At 39.4% G+C, this 14,499-nt stretch overlaps 1 protein-coding gene across 5 annotated transcripts in view; it reads left to right on the top strand.

The window, feature by feature from the left end:
* The window catches only part of ppfibp1b (PPFIA binding protein 1b), a 33,274-nt gene that overhangs the window by 8,756 nt on the left and 10,019 nt on the right, over nt 1-14,499 (top strand). The window contains exons 2-15 of one of the 5 annotated variants that reach the window (XM_053234919.1): nt 2,916-3,000; nt 4,624-4,829; nt 5,474-5,560; nt 6,409-6,522; nt 7,288-7,419; nt 8,628-8,720; nt 8,974-9,066; nt 10,216-10,333; nt 10,549-10,581; nt 12,176-12,237; nt 12,338-12,422; nt 12,659-12,792; nt 13,548-13,648; nt 14,164-14,223. In XM_053234919.1, the coding sequence (XP_053090894.1) occupies nt 2,937-3,000; nt 4,624-4,829; nt 5,474-5,560; nt 6,409-6,522; nt 7,288-7,419; nt 8,628-8,720; nt 8,974-9,066; nt 10,216-10,333; nt 10,549-10,581; nt 12,176-12,237; nt 12,338-12,422; nt 12,659-12,792; nt 13,548-13,648; nt 14,164-14,223 (1,382 nt within the window). In that variant the 5' untranslated portion in view covers nt 2,916-2,936. The remainder of the gene's footprint in view (nt 1-2,915; nt 3,001-4,623; nt 4,830-5,473; nt 5,561-6,408; nt 6,523-7,287; nt 7,420-8,627; nt 8,721-8,973; nt 9,067-10,215; nt 10,334-10,548; nt 10,582-12,175; nt 12,238-12,337; nt 12,423-12,658; nt 12,793-13,547; nt 13,649-14,163; nt 14,224-14,499) is intronic. The other 4 variants (XM_053234922.1, XM_053234920.1, XM_053234921.1 and 1 more) reach the window with 4 other exon arrangements.

The following is a 14,499-nucleotide window of genomic DNA, read 5'->3' as shown; positions in this document are numbered from 1 at the left end:
AAAAAATCTTTTTAAATAATAATAATAATAAAAATCCTGTACAAGCTCAGAATATCACTTATTAAATGTTTTATTCATTTTGCTTATTTTTATAAAGGATGCCAATAATACAGGAAGGCGCTGGGTGTATACAGAAACCATTTTTACTTGGTTTGTTCTAAAGATTTGATCTGAGAGAATGGTACTGCTGTGTTCTTGGGCTGTGTGCCAACAGAACCTCACAGACTGCCCCCAGTAGTCTCTCAACAGAGTGCCCTGTGTCCCAGCGCAGCAGCCTGAACACTGTGCCAATAATTGAGGTAAATGACCTAATTATTCTTTACAATCACTGGCCAATGGTCATATCCTGACTCCGTAACCTAGGGAACAGTGGACGAGTGAAGAATCATCCCACTTTTCCCTCCCCAAAGACTGACTGTGTTCATGGGCAGTGGAGCAGTCTCGCAGTAAGCCAGAGCCCACAGCCTGTGTGGGCCGCTGTAAACATTTTATTGAGGGAAGTTAGGTTTGATCACTGTTTGAGAAGATAATGCTAACCTCAAGAGACCCAGCCATTCATTTTTGTCAACTTTGGAGGATTGCAAATGCCACTCTGTAGTGTTGCATCACGCCTTAAAGAGGAATTTTGTAGCTCTACAATGATATCATTATGTTGCAGTGAGACGTGAGGCAGTTTCTTTTCTTTTTTATTTTTATTTTTTATTTTTTATTTTTTTTGCACAAAACAGGCATCCATTCCAACAGGACATTTTACAGAAAGAAAAACAATTTAATTTTTAGTCATCTAATATACCATTTAATGAGGAAGATATTCAGGTTGACTCTGACATCTGAACATTTTCGGATCAATTTCATCAACATTTACAAATTGGATTCTCGGACCTTATTTTATTTGTTTTTAAGTTGATAAATCTAAATTTCTAAGAGAGAGATAGAGCTCTCAGGAGGGGAGAATTTGCTGAGGGAGCTTTTGGCAGACTTGTCAGGTGAGGAGGATCCGAATATAGTCTCTCTGGTAATCCTGTAAGGCCAGATGTGAGCTCTAACGGGAATACATGTCTGGAGACTGAAAAGGTGCAAACAGCGCTACACCCACAGGTTTTCCCTATAAAACCAGCCCCAATTTCCTGTAGCTCATGCGCTTTTAACAGCTGGAGGACTAACGCATCAGTGCGGTTAATTCTTCAGAATGGATGCTGAAAAGAAAGAAGCTCTTCCTGAGAGCATGTCACACAATGCAGCACCTGAACTTCATCAGGCGTTATTACAGCTACAATAGGAATCGGGTGTTGTGTTCAAATGAGACCAAAATGAAACCTGTAGATTATGTTCACCAAACATGCAGATAGTGAACATAATCTACACGTTTCATTTTGGTCTCATTTGAACACAACACCCGATTCCTATTGTAGATACTTTTCATCCCAAACCATGGTTACCTTTGCCTGACTCGGCCATAGATAGAGCTTTCAACCAGATGATGAGCTTCACATACTTATAAATCAACACAGAGATGGTTAAAGATACACAAAATCAGTGTTTGTTTTCACCAACTTTTAATGCCAAAACTCTAATTTAAACATTACATCAGCCAAAATAAATATTTTGAACACTTTATAATCAATCTATATGAACTTCTGGTGTTGTTAAACACATCGGTAGAGCAGAAAAGTTATCTGAGTTCTGTTGGATAGTCCAGAATAACTATGTATGAGGCTGCGAATTCAAGAATGCCAAAAGAGCTGGATGATAAGTCTCTGATATTATGATTAATTACGTTCCAGTTAAAACACATTACACTTCTCTGAGGTATTGCGATTTTTACTGATACTGTTAAAACACTGACCGACAAATAGCTAAAATATATCTTGATATTTTGACTGACTACATTTTCCTTTTAAACTGATCTGTTTTTTCTTGTTAAATAAATACATTTGTAAACTTTAATAAAATTGTCATGGAGCCTGTAGTTTTCACAGGTTTTTCCTGCTGTTTGCTAGTAATTGATCTGATGCTTTTAAGTATTAGAATATGAAATATTTTTGCCCAGATGAGCTTGCTTCAGATGAGCAAATACTGTTTGCTTCAGATGAGCAAATCCTGTTCAAGTCATCACTGATCTATATATAGCAGAGACAGATCCGAAAAGAGATCTGCCATGAAACAACCACTTCTTCACTCATTCTTCATAAACAAACAGATGGTCTATTTTACTAGCTGATGTTTAGTTTCTAAGTATGTACCAAGGAATCCCAAACCATTAGGGCTGTTTGTTTTTGCAAGCCAGAATGTCACGGTGCTGTAGTTTGAGGTTTACTAAAAGAAAACATCTTTATTTGCACCAAAACAGGGCATGGTATGAAAGCACAAGCTGTTCTGCTGACTGGGACAGTCACAGAGGCCATCTGAGACAGGTACTGCAGCTTAGTTCAAGTCCTAGATGCCATGAGGGGTAAAATCTTGGAAGGACGTGGCGCACTAATGGATAAGCAGAGCCGAACAAGTGCAAGTGCCTTCACTGTTTGTGAGCCAGAGCCCTGGGACACTCAAATGAGGTGGTCAGTGAGGGAGAGACAATTAGGTTAGAGTTCATTTAGGTGTGTCCATGTAGAGATGAACAATCCCAATCATCAAATCCACCAAATCAATCTGATTAGCCTGTTCAGTCGGTATTGAGTTAGCAGTGTGTTATTAGGTTTTTATCCTTGTTTTTCAGTCAAATTTTAGTGATTACTTTATTGTTACTCAAGCTGGTATCATGTAACACTTGTGACACTGCAGTGCTGACACATGCTCTGTATACTGATGGTTTTTTTCGTCAGTATGCTATCTTTGTTGCAGTCGTGCCGCATGTTAACAATAAAAAAATTTCCTGTGATTTATTTTTAATGTGCTTTTTGTTTCCCTTGTTCCAGGGTTAACTAAACGGATTGAAGATGATGTCTGATGCCAGTGATATGTTGGCAGCTGCTTTGGAGCAAATGGATGGCATCATAGCAGGTACTATTAATAATTACACGATATGGCCAAAAGTTTGTGGACACCTGACCATCACACCCAGATGTGCTTTTTGAACATCCCATTCCAGATTTAGTCCCCATTTGCTGTTATAATAAGCTCCACTCTTCTGGGAAGGCTTTCCACTAGATTTTGGAGCATGGCTCTGGGGATTTATGCTCATTCACCCACAAGAGCATTAGTGAGGTCAGTGCATTCTAGTGTTCCAGTGCATCCTAAAGGTGTTCAGTGGGGTTGAGGTCAAGGCTCTGTGCAGGCCAGTCGAGTTCTTCCACTCCCATCTTGGCGCACCATGTCTTCTCACTTTGTGCACAGGCGCCTGGTCATGCTGGAACATGTTTGGGCTCGACTCCTTAGTTTCAAAGTACAAAGACATCCTGCACAATTGTGTGGTGGCAGCAGGTTGGGGAAGGCTTACATATGGGTGTGATGGTCAAGTGTTCACAAACATTTGGCCATATAGTGTATTATTATTATTATTATTATTATTATTATTATTATTATTTTTGTAGTCATGTAGTGCATTTCTCACACGTCACTCCAATATAATTCAAGACAAAGCAACTAACTAATACAAAATTTCCTTGTACAGGACTGATTTCAGTGCTATCCGAGGATTTTGTGATTCCATTTTTGTTTGTGTGAATGACTGTAGTACAGTATCCACATTGGAATGAGAAACAAAACACCCTTTTTAAATGCTTTGACTATCATTATAGTGACATTTGAGTCTCCTTGATGAGTCTGAACTGGCTTATGAAGTAATGCGGGTTTTTACCCCTAGCTAATTATAAGGCTGTTAGGTCGCAGCCTGTCATATTATATGATGCCCTGAGGTGTTGGTAACTGTAACCTTTATTCTGGTCCAATTCAGACTTTGCCCTGGCCTGTACCAGAAATATAGCCCTCATTTGTTTTTGTTCCACAGCTTTAGATAATTTTATATGACTGATATCTTAGCAGGGTGGCATGATCTCACAGAAGGTAGTATTGCTGTCTCATAGCTCCAGGGTCCACGGTTTAATCTTGAGCTCAGTTTACTGTTTGTGTGGAGTTTCACATGTTCTCTCTGTGTCTGCATGGGTTTCCTTTGGGTTCCCACTTCTCAAAACATGCTGATTGGTGGATTGGCCACTGCAAATTGCCCCTAGTTGCCCCTATATGTGAATGAGTGTGTGCAAGGTGCCCTGTGATAGACTGGTGTCCCGTCCAGGGTGTATACTTACCTTGCGCCCAGTGTTCCCGGGATAGGCTCTGGTTCATCTGTGACACTGATCAGGCAGTTGCTGGAGATCAGTGAAAGAACAAATGATGAGTGGTAAGCTGTAAGAGTATAATGCCTGGCCTGATCACGCATGTTGAAAATATTAATCGTTGCAAATAATTCTTGAACCAATGATGGGAATTAGCATATTGTTTAAATGAAAAGAAAGGACAATATTCAGCTCACCACACTATGAACCACCATTTAACCTTCATTGGTTGGTTACTTCTTTATTGACAAGGTAATTTTTTTTTTTTATCTGAGACAAACCATGTGAAAAAGTCTTCACTTTAGATGCCAGTGATTGAGTAACACTATCATATTTCATAATTGGCTCACAGGCTCCAAATCACTTGACTATTCCAATGGGATCTTTGACTGCCAGTCTCCAACCTCACCGTTCATGGGAAGCCTGCGGGCGCTGCACCTAATCGAGGATCTGAGGGGGGTTTTGGAGCTCATGGACACAGAGGAGAGAGAGGGACTGCGCTGCCAGATACCCGACTCGACAGCACACAGTCTGGTGGAGTGGCTACAGGGACAACTAGTATGCATTCTGATTTCATAACAGTGTCACGTTACTTTTACTTATACACGAGTAGTAATAATAGCATGATGTTGCTATGCTGTAAATAGAATTCCTCTTTTATTCGTATTTAGGAATACCTTTGAATACTGGAGTTACATTTATAGGTTTAGCATAAAACATTTTTTTGGGTTGATTAGAATCCTTAAGGCAGCATTTTATATGCTAATATCTCTCTGTATGTATTGATGATTATTATATTCATCAAGAATCTGTTTTAATACTGTATGCTGAGAGAGAGAGAGGTTGGTAGACTTCCAAACAAATGCCATAGTCCGCATGTAATACCATAACTCTGTTTACTTTTGTGTTAGTCTATTCACCATTTAAGGCGGTGGTAGATGAACAAAGAGCTCATGAAAAGTACTTGCCTTGCAAACCCAGTTTTAAAGTCCTAAAAAGTCATTTAATTGTTTTTTCTTTCTTCACATTTGTAGATTTCACTCAAATCACTGAGCTTATTTTGGTCAGGACTAGTTCAGTTTTTACTATTAAAGTTCTACTTATAGATAATTATTGTACTGTTGGTGTACATTAATAATGTCATAATGATGTCAGTTATTATTTATAATGTCAATAATGTCAATAATATTTGGTTGTTACAGTCAAATGGGCACATTTCAGTGACTGGTGATATTTACCAAGACAGACTAAATCGCCTTGAAAGTGACAAGGAATCCCTTGTGCTTCAGGTAATGTTTAACCTTATACATTATTTTGGTTAGTATACAGTAATCTGTGTAATACTACATGATTGAATAATTCATTATATATTTCAGACCGAGTACGAGTGCGATTTTTGTTACATCGTCGATACTGACACTGATACTGAAATGTGTAACCCACTTAGTATCAAGCACTCAGCAGCATCATGTTACATCTTCTTCAGCTCTGTTTATGTTGGTTGCTGTCATGTACTGCTAACTATGACCTCCTTGTGCTGAGTTTTATGTTATGATGTTAGTGTTTAAACAGTATCTTTTAATTGAGAGGGTGCAGAGCAGTATCAGCGAGCAATAAATTACATTAAATGAGTGCAAGGTGCCTTGAACTGCATCTTGACTTGCAAGTAATGCGTAAACCCTGGAAGTACACTTGTCTCAGTGCTCAGAGCTCACACAACTGAAGTGCTCACTCTCCATGTGACACTTTCTCTGTGCTCATTTTTAATGACCACACTGACTGATGCTGCTCTGCACGCTCAAGTCAGCCACCCTTGCGCTCTCTGTTAAAGATACTGTTTAAACGCCTTAAGGTTTATCAGGTCACTTGTATTGTAGGAAGATGCTGTAGTAACTCCTTGATGTTTTCGCAGAGCACAGTTTGTAGTCTGTTTTACTTTGATTAATATCATTGATCATGAAACACGTCCAGAACACAGTCATTTTATGTCATCTGTTCATTAGCGTGACAACATACACTGAGCTTCCATCACATAGTATTAATCGGATGTTGGAATTGAGCATTCTTCACGAGTACAAGTAAATAGGCATGCTCTCAGACCAATGCCCGCTTTTACAACTAAAATTATTTCTTTTAGGTGAGTGTCTTGACAGACCAAGTGGAAGTTCAAGGAGAAAAGATAAGAGACCTAGACTTGTGCCTTGAGGAACACCGTGAAAAACTGAATTCCACTGAGGAAATGCTACAACAGGTGCGTTGCTGGACAGTCACTGGTTTGCAACCTGCCCATGACCATTGTAAGAAGCAAATCTTGAAATGAAACTGGAATTAGGTCAGTACAATGATATAGTAGAACATATTTTCCATAATTAAGTCCAGTTACCTCAGCCATATACAGTACACTATATGGCCAAAGGTTTGTGGACACTATATGTGGGTCTTCCTCAAAGTGTTCCCACAAAGTTGGAAGCACAGAATCGTCTAGAGTGTCTGTGTATGCTGTAGCATTGCAGTTTCTCTTCACTGGAAATCAGGGGCCCAACCCTATTCCAGCGTGACAATGCACCTGTGCACAGAGTGAGGTCCATGAAGACGTGGTTTGCCATGGTTGGAATGGAAGAACTCGAATGGCCTGCATAGAGCCCTAACCCCAACCCCACTGGACATATTTGGGATGAACTGGAATTACAAAAATCTCATTTAGAGTCTTCCCAGAAGAGTGGAGGTTATTATAACAGCAAATGGGGGACTATATCTGGAATGGGATGTTCAAAAAGCACATGAGTTTTACGGTCAGGTGTCCACAAACTTTTGGCCATATAGTGTATATATAGGAAACTCCCGTCTGATGAATTGGAGCAGCTGCCATTGCACGTCCATGTCTTCTGTATGAGCTTCTCCACTGGGTTTGTTTGCATCACCTCAAGGATAACAACATCTTGCTGCAGGATCAGATGCCTTCTCTGTTTTATATGTATTGATCCTGCCTTTTCTCTGTTCCTGTTTTGTTTTTCAGGAGCTTATCTGTAGGTCAGCACTTGAGACCCAGAAGCTGGAGCTGATGGCTGAGATATCCAATTTAAAGCTAAAGCTGACTGCCATGGAGAAGGAGAGAATAGACTTTGATGAAAGATTCAGAGATAGTGAGGTTGTATATCACATATTTGATCGCATGTGTTATCATATCTGTATCACACATTCTTAAACACTAAAAAGCAAGACAAAGACTGCCAGATGCCATTTCCTCTCTGTACTTGTCTCGGGTGGCTTTGCATTTCCTTGGAAAATACTTACTACTGCAGAAACTTTGTTCCGTCTGTGGACATGCATGTCTGAGAATGCAGAGTTTCCTGTGAGTGTGGGTGTCGAGGGGAGATCTATGGGAAGGGTCTGTGCTAGTGCTGTGTACAAACACATGTGGTAACTTTATGGATAAGGAAAGACTTGCTGGAGACAGATGGATGCCTCATGTTCTCTGTATGGAGGTGGAGGAGAAAGAGGTTATCCAAAATCACACACATGCTGACTTTATCTTTCCAGAGTGTTTTTTTTTTTTAAACAGTTTCCTGCCTGTGAATTTGTTTACTGTCTATGACTACAAAAATAATGCAAGAAGCAGACAGAATTCATTGAACAAGATATGAACCCATCAGACCATATGAACCAAATCAGACATCTAGTCCATTCCCTTTTTTTGTCTGGCAAGCATTAGACAAGAAACATTAACAGAATTCTAAGTGTGTTTGGTCTAGGATGGCCAACGATGTTTTTTTTTTTTTTTTTTTTTTTTTTGTAGCAAAAGGTGGTCAGGATTTTTTCCTGCGTTTCTTTTAGCTTCTTGAGTTTACTGCCATACCGAAGCTTTCCTTTTGAATACCATGTTTTCATGCTCTATTAACTGGAAGATCCAAACAAAATTGTGTTACAGCTTAAAACCTGTAAAAGTGCTGACTGTTTTCACCCAGACAGAAAACTCTTTAGTTTTTTTTTGTTTTTTTTTCTTTTTTTTTTTTCAAAAAGTCTGTATTTCTTTGACTGTATATTTAATTGTATATGTCTGCTTTTACACTCTTGAATCTTTTCAGTGGTTTAATCTGTTTATGGCCTCAGGCTGTTCTCTCGTTTATTGAATCATAAATTTCTCACTAAAGGCTGCTTGACACTCTAACAAAGAGCTTAACACCCCAAGGCCTTAGTGCTGAATGGAAGTGGCTGTCACTGATGTTTGTGTGTACATTGTGTGAAAAATCGCATTGAGTGTTATGCAATTAATCACAAGTGAAAAATAGTTGAACAATAATTCATGGAATTTTTGTGGGACCGTTGTTAATATGGGCTTTTTTTTTCCCTCTTCAGGGTTTGATCCTAGAGATTAATGAGCTGAGGTATCGCATTTCTGAGATGGAGAGCGAACGGTTGCAGTATGAGAAGAAGCTGAAGTCTACCAAGGTGAGCTTGATGATTGACAGTTATGTCAGTCTGCTATTGTATCCAAAAAGAAATCTATGACTATTTTTTTCTGTTTTCACTGCTTTATCATTTTCCCCACTTTTTCTTCAAATATATTTGTTCTTGTCTTTCACTGAGCTTTGTGATAACCTGGGTTGACTTTACGCCACATCGTTCCTTCTTCAACTGTCTGTTTCTCCTCTCTGCTCAGTTTCTTTCTCTCTTCTTTCCTGGCTAACATGTGCACTGCTAGTCGCTAATGGCAAGACTGTCTAGCCTGAAAATCAAAATGGGCCAGATGGAGTATGAAAAACAGAGGAAGGAACACAAAATCCAGGCACTCGAGGTTGGCCTACCATGCTGCTGTTGTAATTTTGTAATTTGCTTGCATTTGCACATATTGTGTTTATTAGGACTATATTTGAACTTACATCCCTCCCCCAACGTTTAACTGTTTTAGATTTTCTTTCTCACATAAGCGCATTTCAGACGCAACCATCAGTCACTTACGTAGTGCTTCCTTGCTGTAAGATGAAAACGAACCTGAAATACCTATTAAACGATATAACGGCACCTTTCTGATGCACCGACCAACTATTCAATACCATTAATGCATCAGGAAGTCTGCAGGAATGCTGTGATATATTAATAAATGTTTTCAGCCAGCATTAATGGCTCAAGTAAGCTCTAGCTAAGGCTAAGTTCTTCATTAACACTGGGTTCCTGATACAGCAGATGGGTTCACTGCAGACAGAACACCCACACTTGGGTGTGTGGAGAGGATTTGATTATTCTGCAAAAAAGTTCACAGTACAAATCCAAACCAGTTTTATTACTTCTGAATTGCCACAGTCTTGTGCTTTCCAGGTGTAGAATCCCAAAATAGCAATTGAATTAACCTTTTAGACATCAATAGTAGTGATCTTTAAAAAAAAAAAATAATATTTTAATATAGTATATTGCTATGCTCACTAACCAAAAAGTATTTGGGGTTTTATTTGTTTGTTTTTTAAGAAAAGAATCGGCCATCTAATAAAAACTGGAAATTATATATATATATATATATATATATATATATATATATATATATATATATATATATATATATATATATTTATAATCTACATAATATTCTCAGTCTAAATGACATATATACATATAAGGTTTTAAACGGTTATTTATTAACTATGCTACGTTTTCCATGATAGTGTTTGAACCACACAGAAAGAACTCAGCATGTTTTGCTAACCACAGCTATGCACCAGTTTAAGACACTCCAGCCTTGGGAATCTTTTGGGTGAGACAGTAAATTGCTAAATGCTCCAAAGTTGCAGCTTTGGAAAACTATCCTGTTCAAAGGATCTGCCATCTGTGTGGGGGAGGGAAAAAAAAAGGAAAAAAAAACATGGACATGATTTGTTGATAGTCGTTGTGGTGATGTTTCAAACTCAGCACTTCCTTTATGACCTGTGTTTGCGGGTGTGGATTTTTTTAGGAGGAGCTGGCTATTTTAAGAAGGCAGCTGGATGGTAAAGATGGAGAACTAAGGAGGCTACAGGATGAGACAGGGTCCAGATCGTCCACACCTGCAGGCTTAGAAACCACTGAGAGAGGTGAGTCAACATCAACCTGCTCCATCACGCTGTGGGAATTACCCTAATGCAGAGCCAGGTTCTGACATGTCACTGTGACGTTCCGTTACTCGATTAAAAAAAGGCGCTGTAATAGAATGGACCTTGTTTTTTTTATTCTTAATACTTATTGCATATCCAATTAACGAGAAGTGTAACGACAGATATTGTATTTCATTACTCTGTCTCCCATGCAGAGGATACTTTTAAGCAGAGGCTCAAAGAGAAACGTAAGGGAGGTTTACCTTCTATGTAATCATTTATGCCTGTTGTCTTGCTCACTTCTATTCTTCCTTCACAGTCTGCATGTATGTACTCATTGTGCTTGCATTTCCAAGAAATGAAAAATTATTCTTCCCTGAGTCAGTTATTACAAACACAAGTTACTCCAGGAGTGAAAATACTCAACCTAGTCACGATCCACCATCTGTAATGTTTGAACAATTTCCATTGACAAGTACTTGAACATGTTTCCCTGGACTGAGAGTAGAACAGAAAACCTGTTTATTCAAAACTCAGATATAATGGAAATCTAAGACCAGGTGTTGGGGAAGTATTGTCATAACATATTTTTATTCAGTGTATTCATTAACTCTTAAGTCAATTTATATTTGCAAATTAAATCTTTGCAATCTATCCGTTCTGAGATAGTACTACTTTTAGAGAAGGAAGAGTTTGCTTTACCAGTGTAGTCAGTTTCTGCCCTGTTGTTCCTGGTTACTACAAAACCTTCAGGGAAAAAGTAACCTGAATTACTTATTATTAGTTGGTTAAAACGTGGCACAGCAGTGCAGGAGATAGTGTTGCCTCCTCACAATCCCAGGGTCCCCAGTTCTATCCTGAACACGGTTTACTGTCTGTATGGAGGTTTCTATGTTCTCACTAATGTCCCTGTGGGCTTCCTCTCGGTTCTCTGGTTTCTTTCCACTTTGAAAAACATACCAGTAGGAGGCTTGACTATGCTGCACTGCCCCTAGATGTGTGTGAGTATGTATGTGCATGGTGCCCTCTGATAGACTGATATCCAGAATATATTCCCGCCTCACAGCCAGTGTTCCTGGGATAGGCTCAGGATTCACTGCAACCCTGACCAGGATAAAGCGGTTACTCAGGATGAATAAATCAATGCAAAGTTAGTTAAAACTTCTCATGTCTGTTTCATCTGAAGACCTTTACTGCTAGAGTGTGACAATTGTAGTTTTCCCCTTAAGCCTTCACTATAAACGAATTTCAATTAAATAGGTTTTTCTTTCTTTTCTCAGCTCAAGGAAACATGTCTAATTTCTTGTTTGTGCTAATTACAGACACATTGATGTAGATTACATTAGAAAAATCGCTGGAGTGTTCATTTCAAATAACCGCTACTAAAAGATACTGTCTTATCAAGATCTAAACCAGCTTGCAAGCACCAGGCCAGTATCTCGCAGCTGTTCCGCATGTTGGATGTGTCCTGTTTACACAGTTCTGCCCAACAAGCACTCTATTTGTTCTTGCCTGTGTCCATTAACAGTAACACCTCTTCTGCCCTCCAGCTCCTGTCAACACATTTGTCAGCTCTCTACATCCTTTCTTTTTCTTCCTTTCCCTTCATAATTCTCTCTAGGAAGTCTCTGAGGCTGGAGGTCTGTGCTCTCCACTCACACAGTAAACTGTATGGAGCTGGTCCACATGCGATGCCGTCACTGCTAGACCTCAGCTCCGTCTATAACGCTGGAATTTTTGTTCTGTTGTCCGCCTTGTCTCAGCATCCACATGTGTTCATTTGGCTGCCAAAACGTAGATATTTCTTTACCCTTGTTTTACTACATGGTCTGTGCATTGCAGATTTGGAAGTGCAAAGAATGAAGAAAGCGGTTGAGTCACTTATGGCAGCCAATGAAGAGAAGGTACTTATTCCAATACTCATTACATTTTTACTGTTTTTGGTGTTTGGGTGATTTTAAACTGTGATTTTGATCCGTGTTTGATCTTTCGCGCCCGCAATAGGATCGCAAGATTGAAGAGCTTCGACAGTCACTTACACGTTACAAGAAGGTGCAAGACATGGTCATGTCCGTGCAGGGGAGAAAAGGTGAACAGAGTTTACACAACAATAAGCCTGATGACCAAACCAATTAAACTGAAAGTTTATTTCATTTCTCAGTTTGGACCGTTTCATTTTTTTTCAAGACACCACTTTCTTTTTATGACATTTCAATTACATACCTTACTGTTACTAAATGATATTAGATGCTCAAATCTGCTTGTCCAGTCTGAATCTGTCAGTCTAATTGGATCCAATTAAATAGCTCTTTCTTCGTTTTGCAGATAAACTGAAAGAAGAAGAAAGTGATGAGAGCCACAGTGACAGCTCTCTCTCCATGTCAACGGCAATGTCGGTTTCCATGGATGCTGAAAAGTCCGTCCTGTCATGTGCTGAGGAAGTGAAGAGTCAAGATGAGGTACGGCGTCTAAATTCAGTGCGTCTGAAACTGACATTATCTCAATGCCTGCCAGTCTTGCGTGCAGTGGTAGGCGCTTTTATTAGTTACTGTTTCTCATCTGGCCCTATGGCACAGTTTCAGATTATATTATAGCTTACCAATTTTTCTGAAATTGTTTTATTTTTAAACTTGGCAAGGCTTGAGCCAACATGAGCAGATGACGTTCCCTGTCAAGTCCAAGCCTCGCTCCAAGTCTACAGATGATTCATATTATCGCTTTGCACAGGATGCAGGATTGATTTCAGATGCAACATTCAGGCCATTCACTTTAAGGTATAACGAGCCAGAAGTAGACAGCTCTTTGGGCCAAGTTTATCTAGGTGAACTTAAACCCTGTGTGTGCAGATGCCCTACAGACTCTTCTTTCTGGAACAAAATGAAAGGATCTGGTTTAAGGTTTAAGGATCTGGTTGATATCAGTTGCTGCTCACACCGCTGAGTGCCCTGCGACGTTATTTCTGACCACCCACTCCCATCCACGTTAGAGTAAACATGTCCCATGCTTACGACGTTTATTTCTAGGCTCCCGGGGAATCCCTGCCCTGATGCACACCTCTAACCCAGTTACTTGCCATGCTGTATTTTTATCATCATGGTCTTCTGGAGTGATGGCTGAAACTAACTACCTCAGAATATGCTGTTTAATTGTGCTATGGAGCACCTAATGTACTAATCTACGTTTCTCCTCTGTATTTTTTTGTTTCTGGGCTTAGCCGACGACATTTATCAGCACGCTGCATGTGTCTTCACTCACATCCACGCAACAACCCAAACTAGAGACTGATGTGAACCTGGAGCCAGTGCAGTCACAGAGGTGAGCTTCTCAAATCACTTAACACAACCTCATACTGGATCTGCTTTCTGGAAATAAATATTAGCCCCCTGACAGGCAGGCTGACCATCTATCAGTGTGACCGGATCACAGAAATCACAGCACAAGAAGGATAATATGATTTCGAAATAAAATATCACTAAGAGACACATCCTTAACCCTTTTATTGCATTTATGCTTACTTCACAAGATCATTCACTCATTCTTTGTCATGTCTCCTATACAGTCCATATTATTCTTTTCAACTCTGTTTGCATCCCACTATCTCAGCCTTCTATACGAATGTTAGTCTAATACTTGTCTATTGTCCTTAATCACAAATATTAGCTGCTCTTCCTTGTCACTATATATTATAACCCAGCATCTCCTTGCATTTTTTTCTTTACTTTTCACTCCATTTTATTCCACGTGACTATGTTTACATCCCAAACTTGCTTGTCCATCACTCCTTTCCCTCCATGCTAGCATTCCAATACATGTGTGTTTATCCTGTGTAGTGATGCAGTGCATCAGGAGCCAAGCCAGTCGCAGGAGCCCGAGATAAATACCAGTCTGGAGTGAGTATGTTTGAGTTGCAAAAAGGGGAGATTTCTCAGCAATTTATCAGAAATCGTCCCCAGATTTGCAACCTGTCCAGAGTTATGTTTGTTTGAGTACATGAATTATGGTCTCTGTTATGGTCTCTTGATGAGCAAAAAGTGTTTTTGCTTGACCATAATGTGAAAGAGATAAATCTGTGGTGTTGCCTGTTATGGTTGGTGTGTAGTAACCATGTTTTGAACTCATTTGATCTCTTCAGGACTGGTATTTAGAAATGAATAGAAATGAAATTT

The sequence above is a fragment of the Pangasianodon hypophthalmus genome, chromosome 6 (genome assembly GCF_027358585.1).
Source record: "Pangasianodon hypophthalmus isolate fPanHyp1 chromosome 6, fPanHyp1.pri, whole genome shotgun sequence".
In the NCBI taxonomy this organism is placed as follows: Eukaryota; Metazoa; Chordata; class Actinopteri; order Siluriformes; family Pangasiidae; genus Pangasianodon; species Pangasianodon hypophthalmus.
The sequence above is the reverse complement of the archived record's forward strand: the minus strand, read 5'-3'. Positions and strand labels throughout refer to the sequence as shown.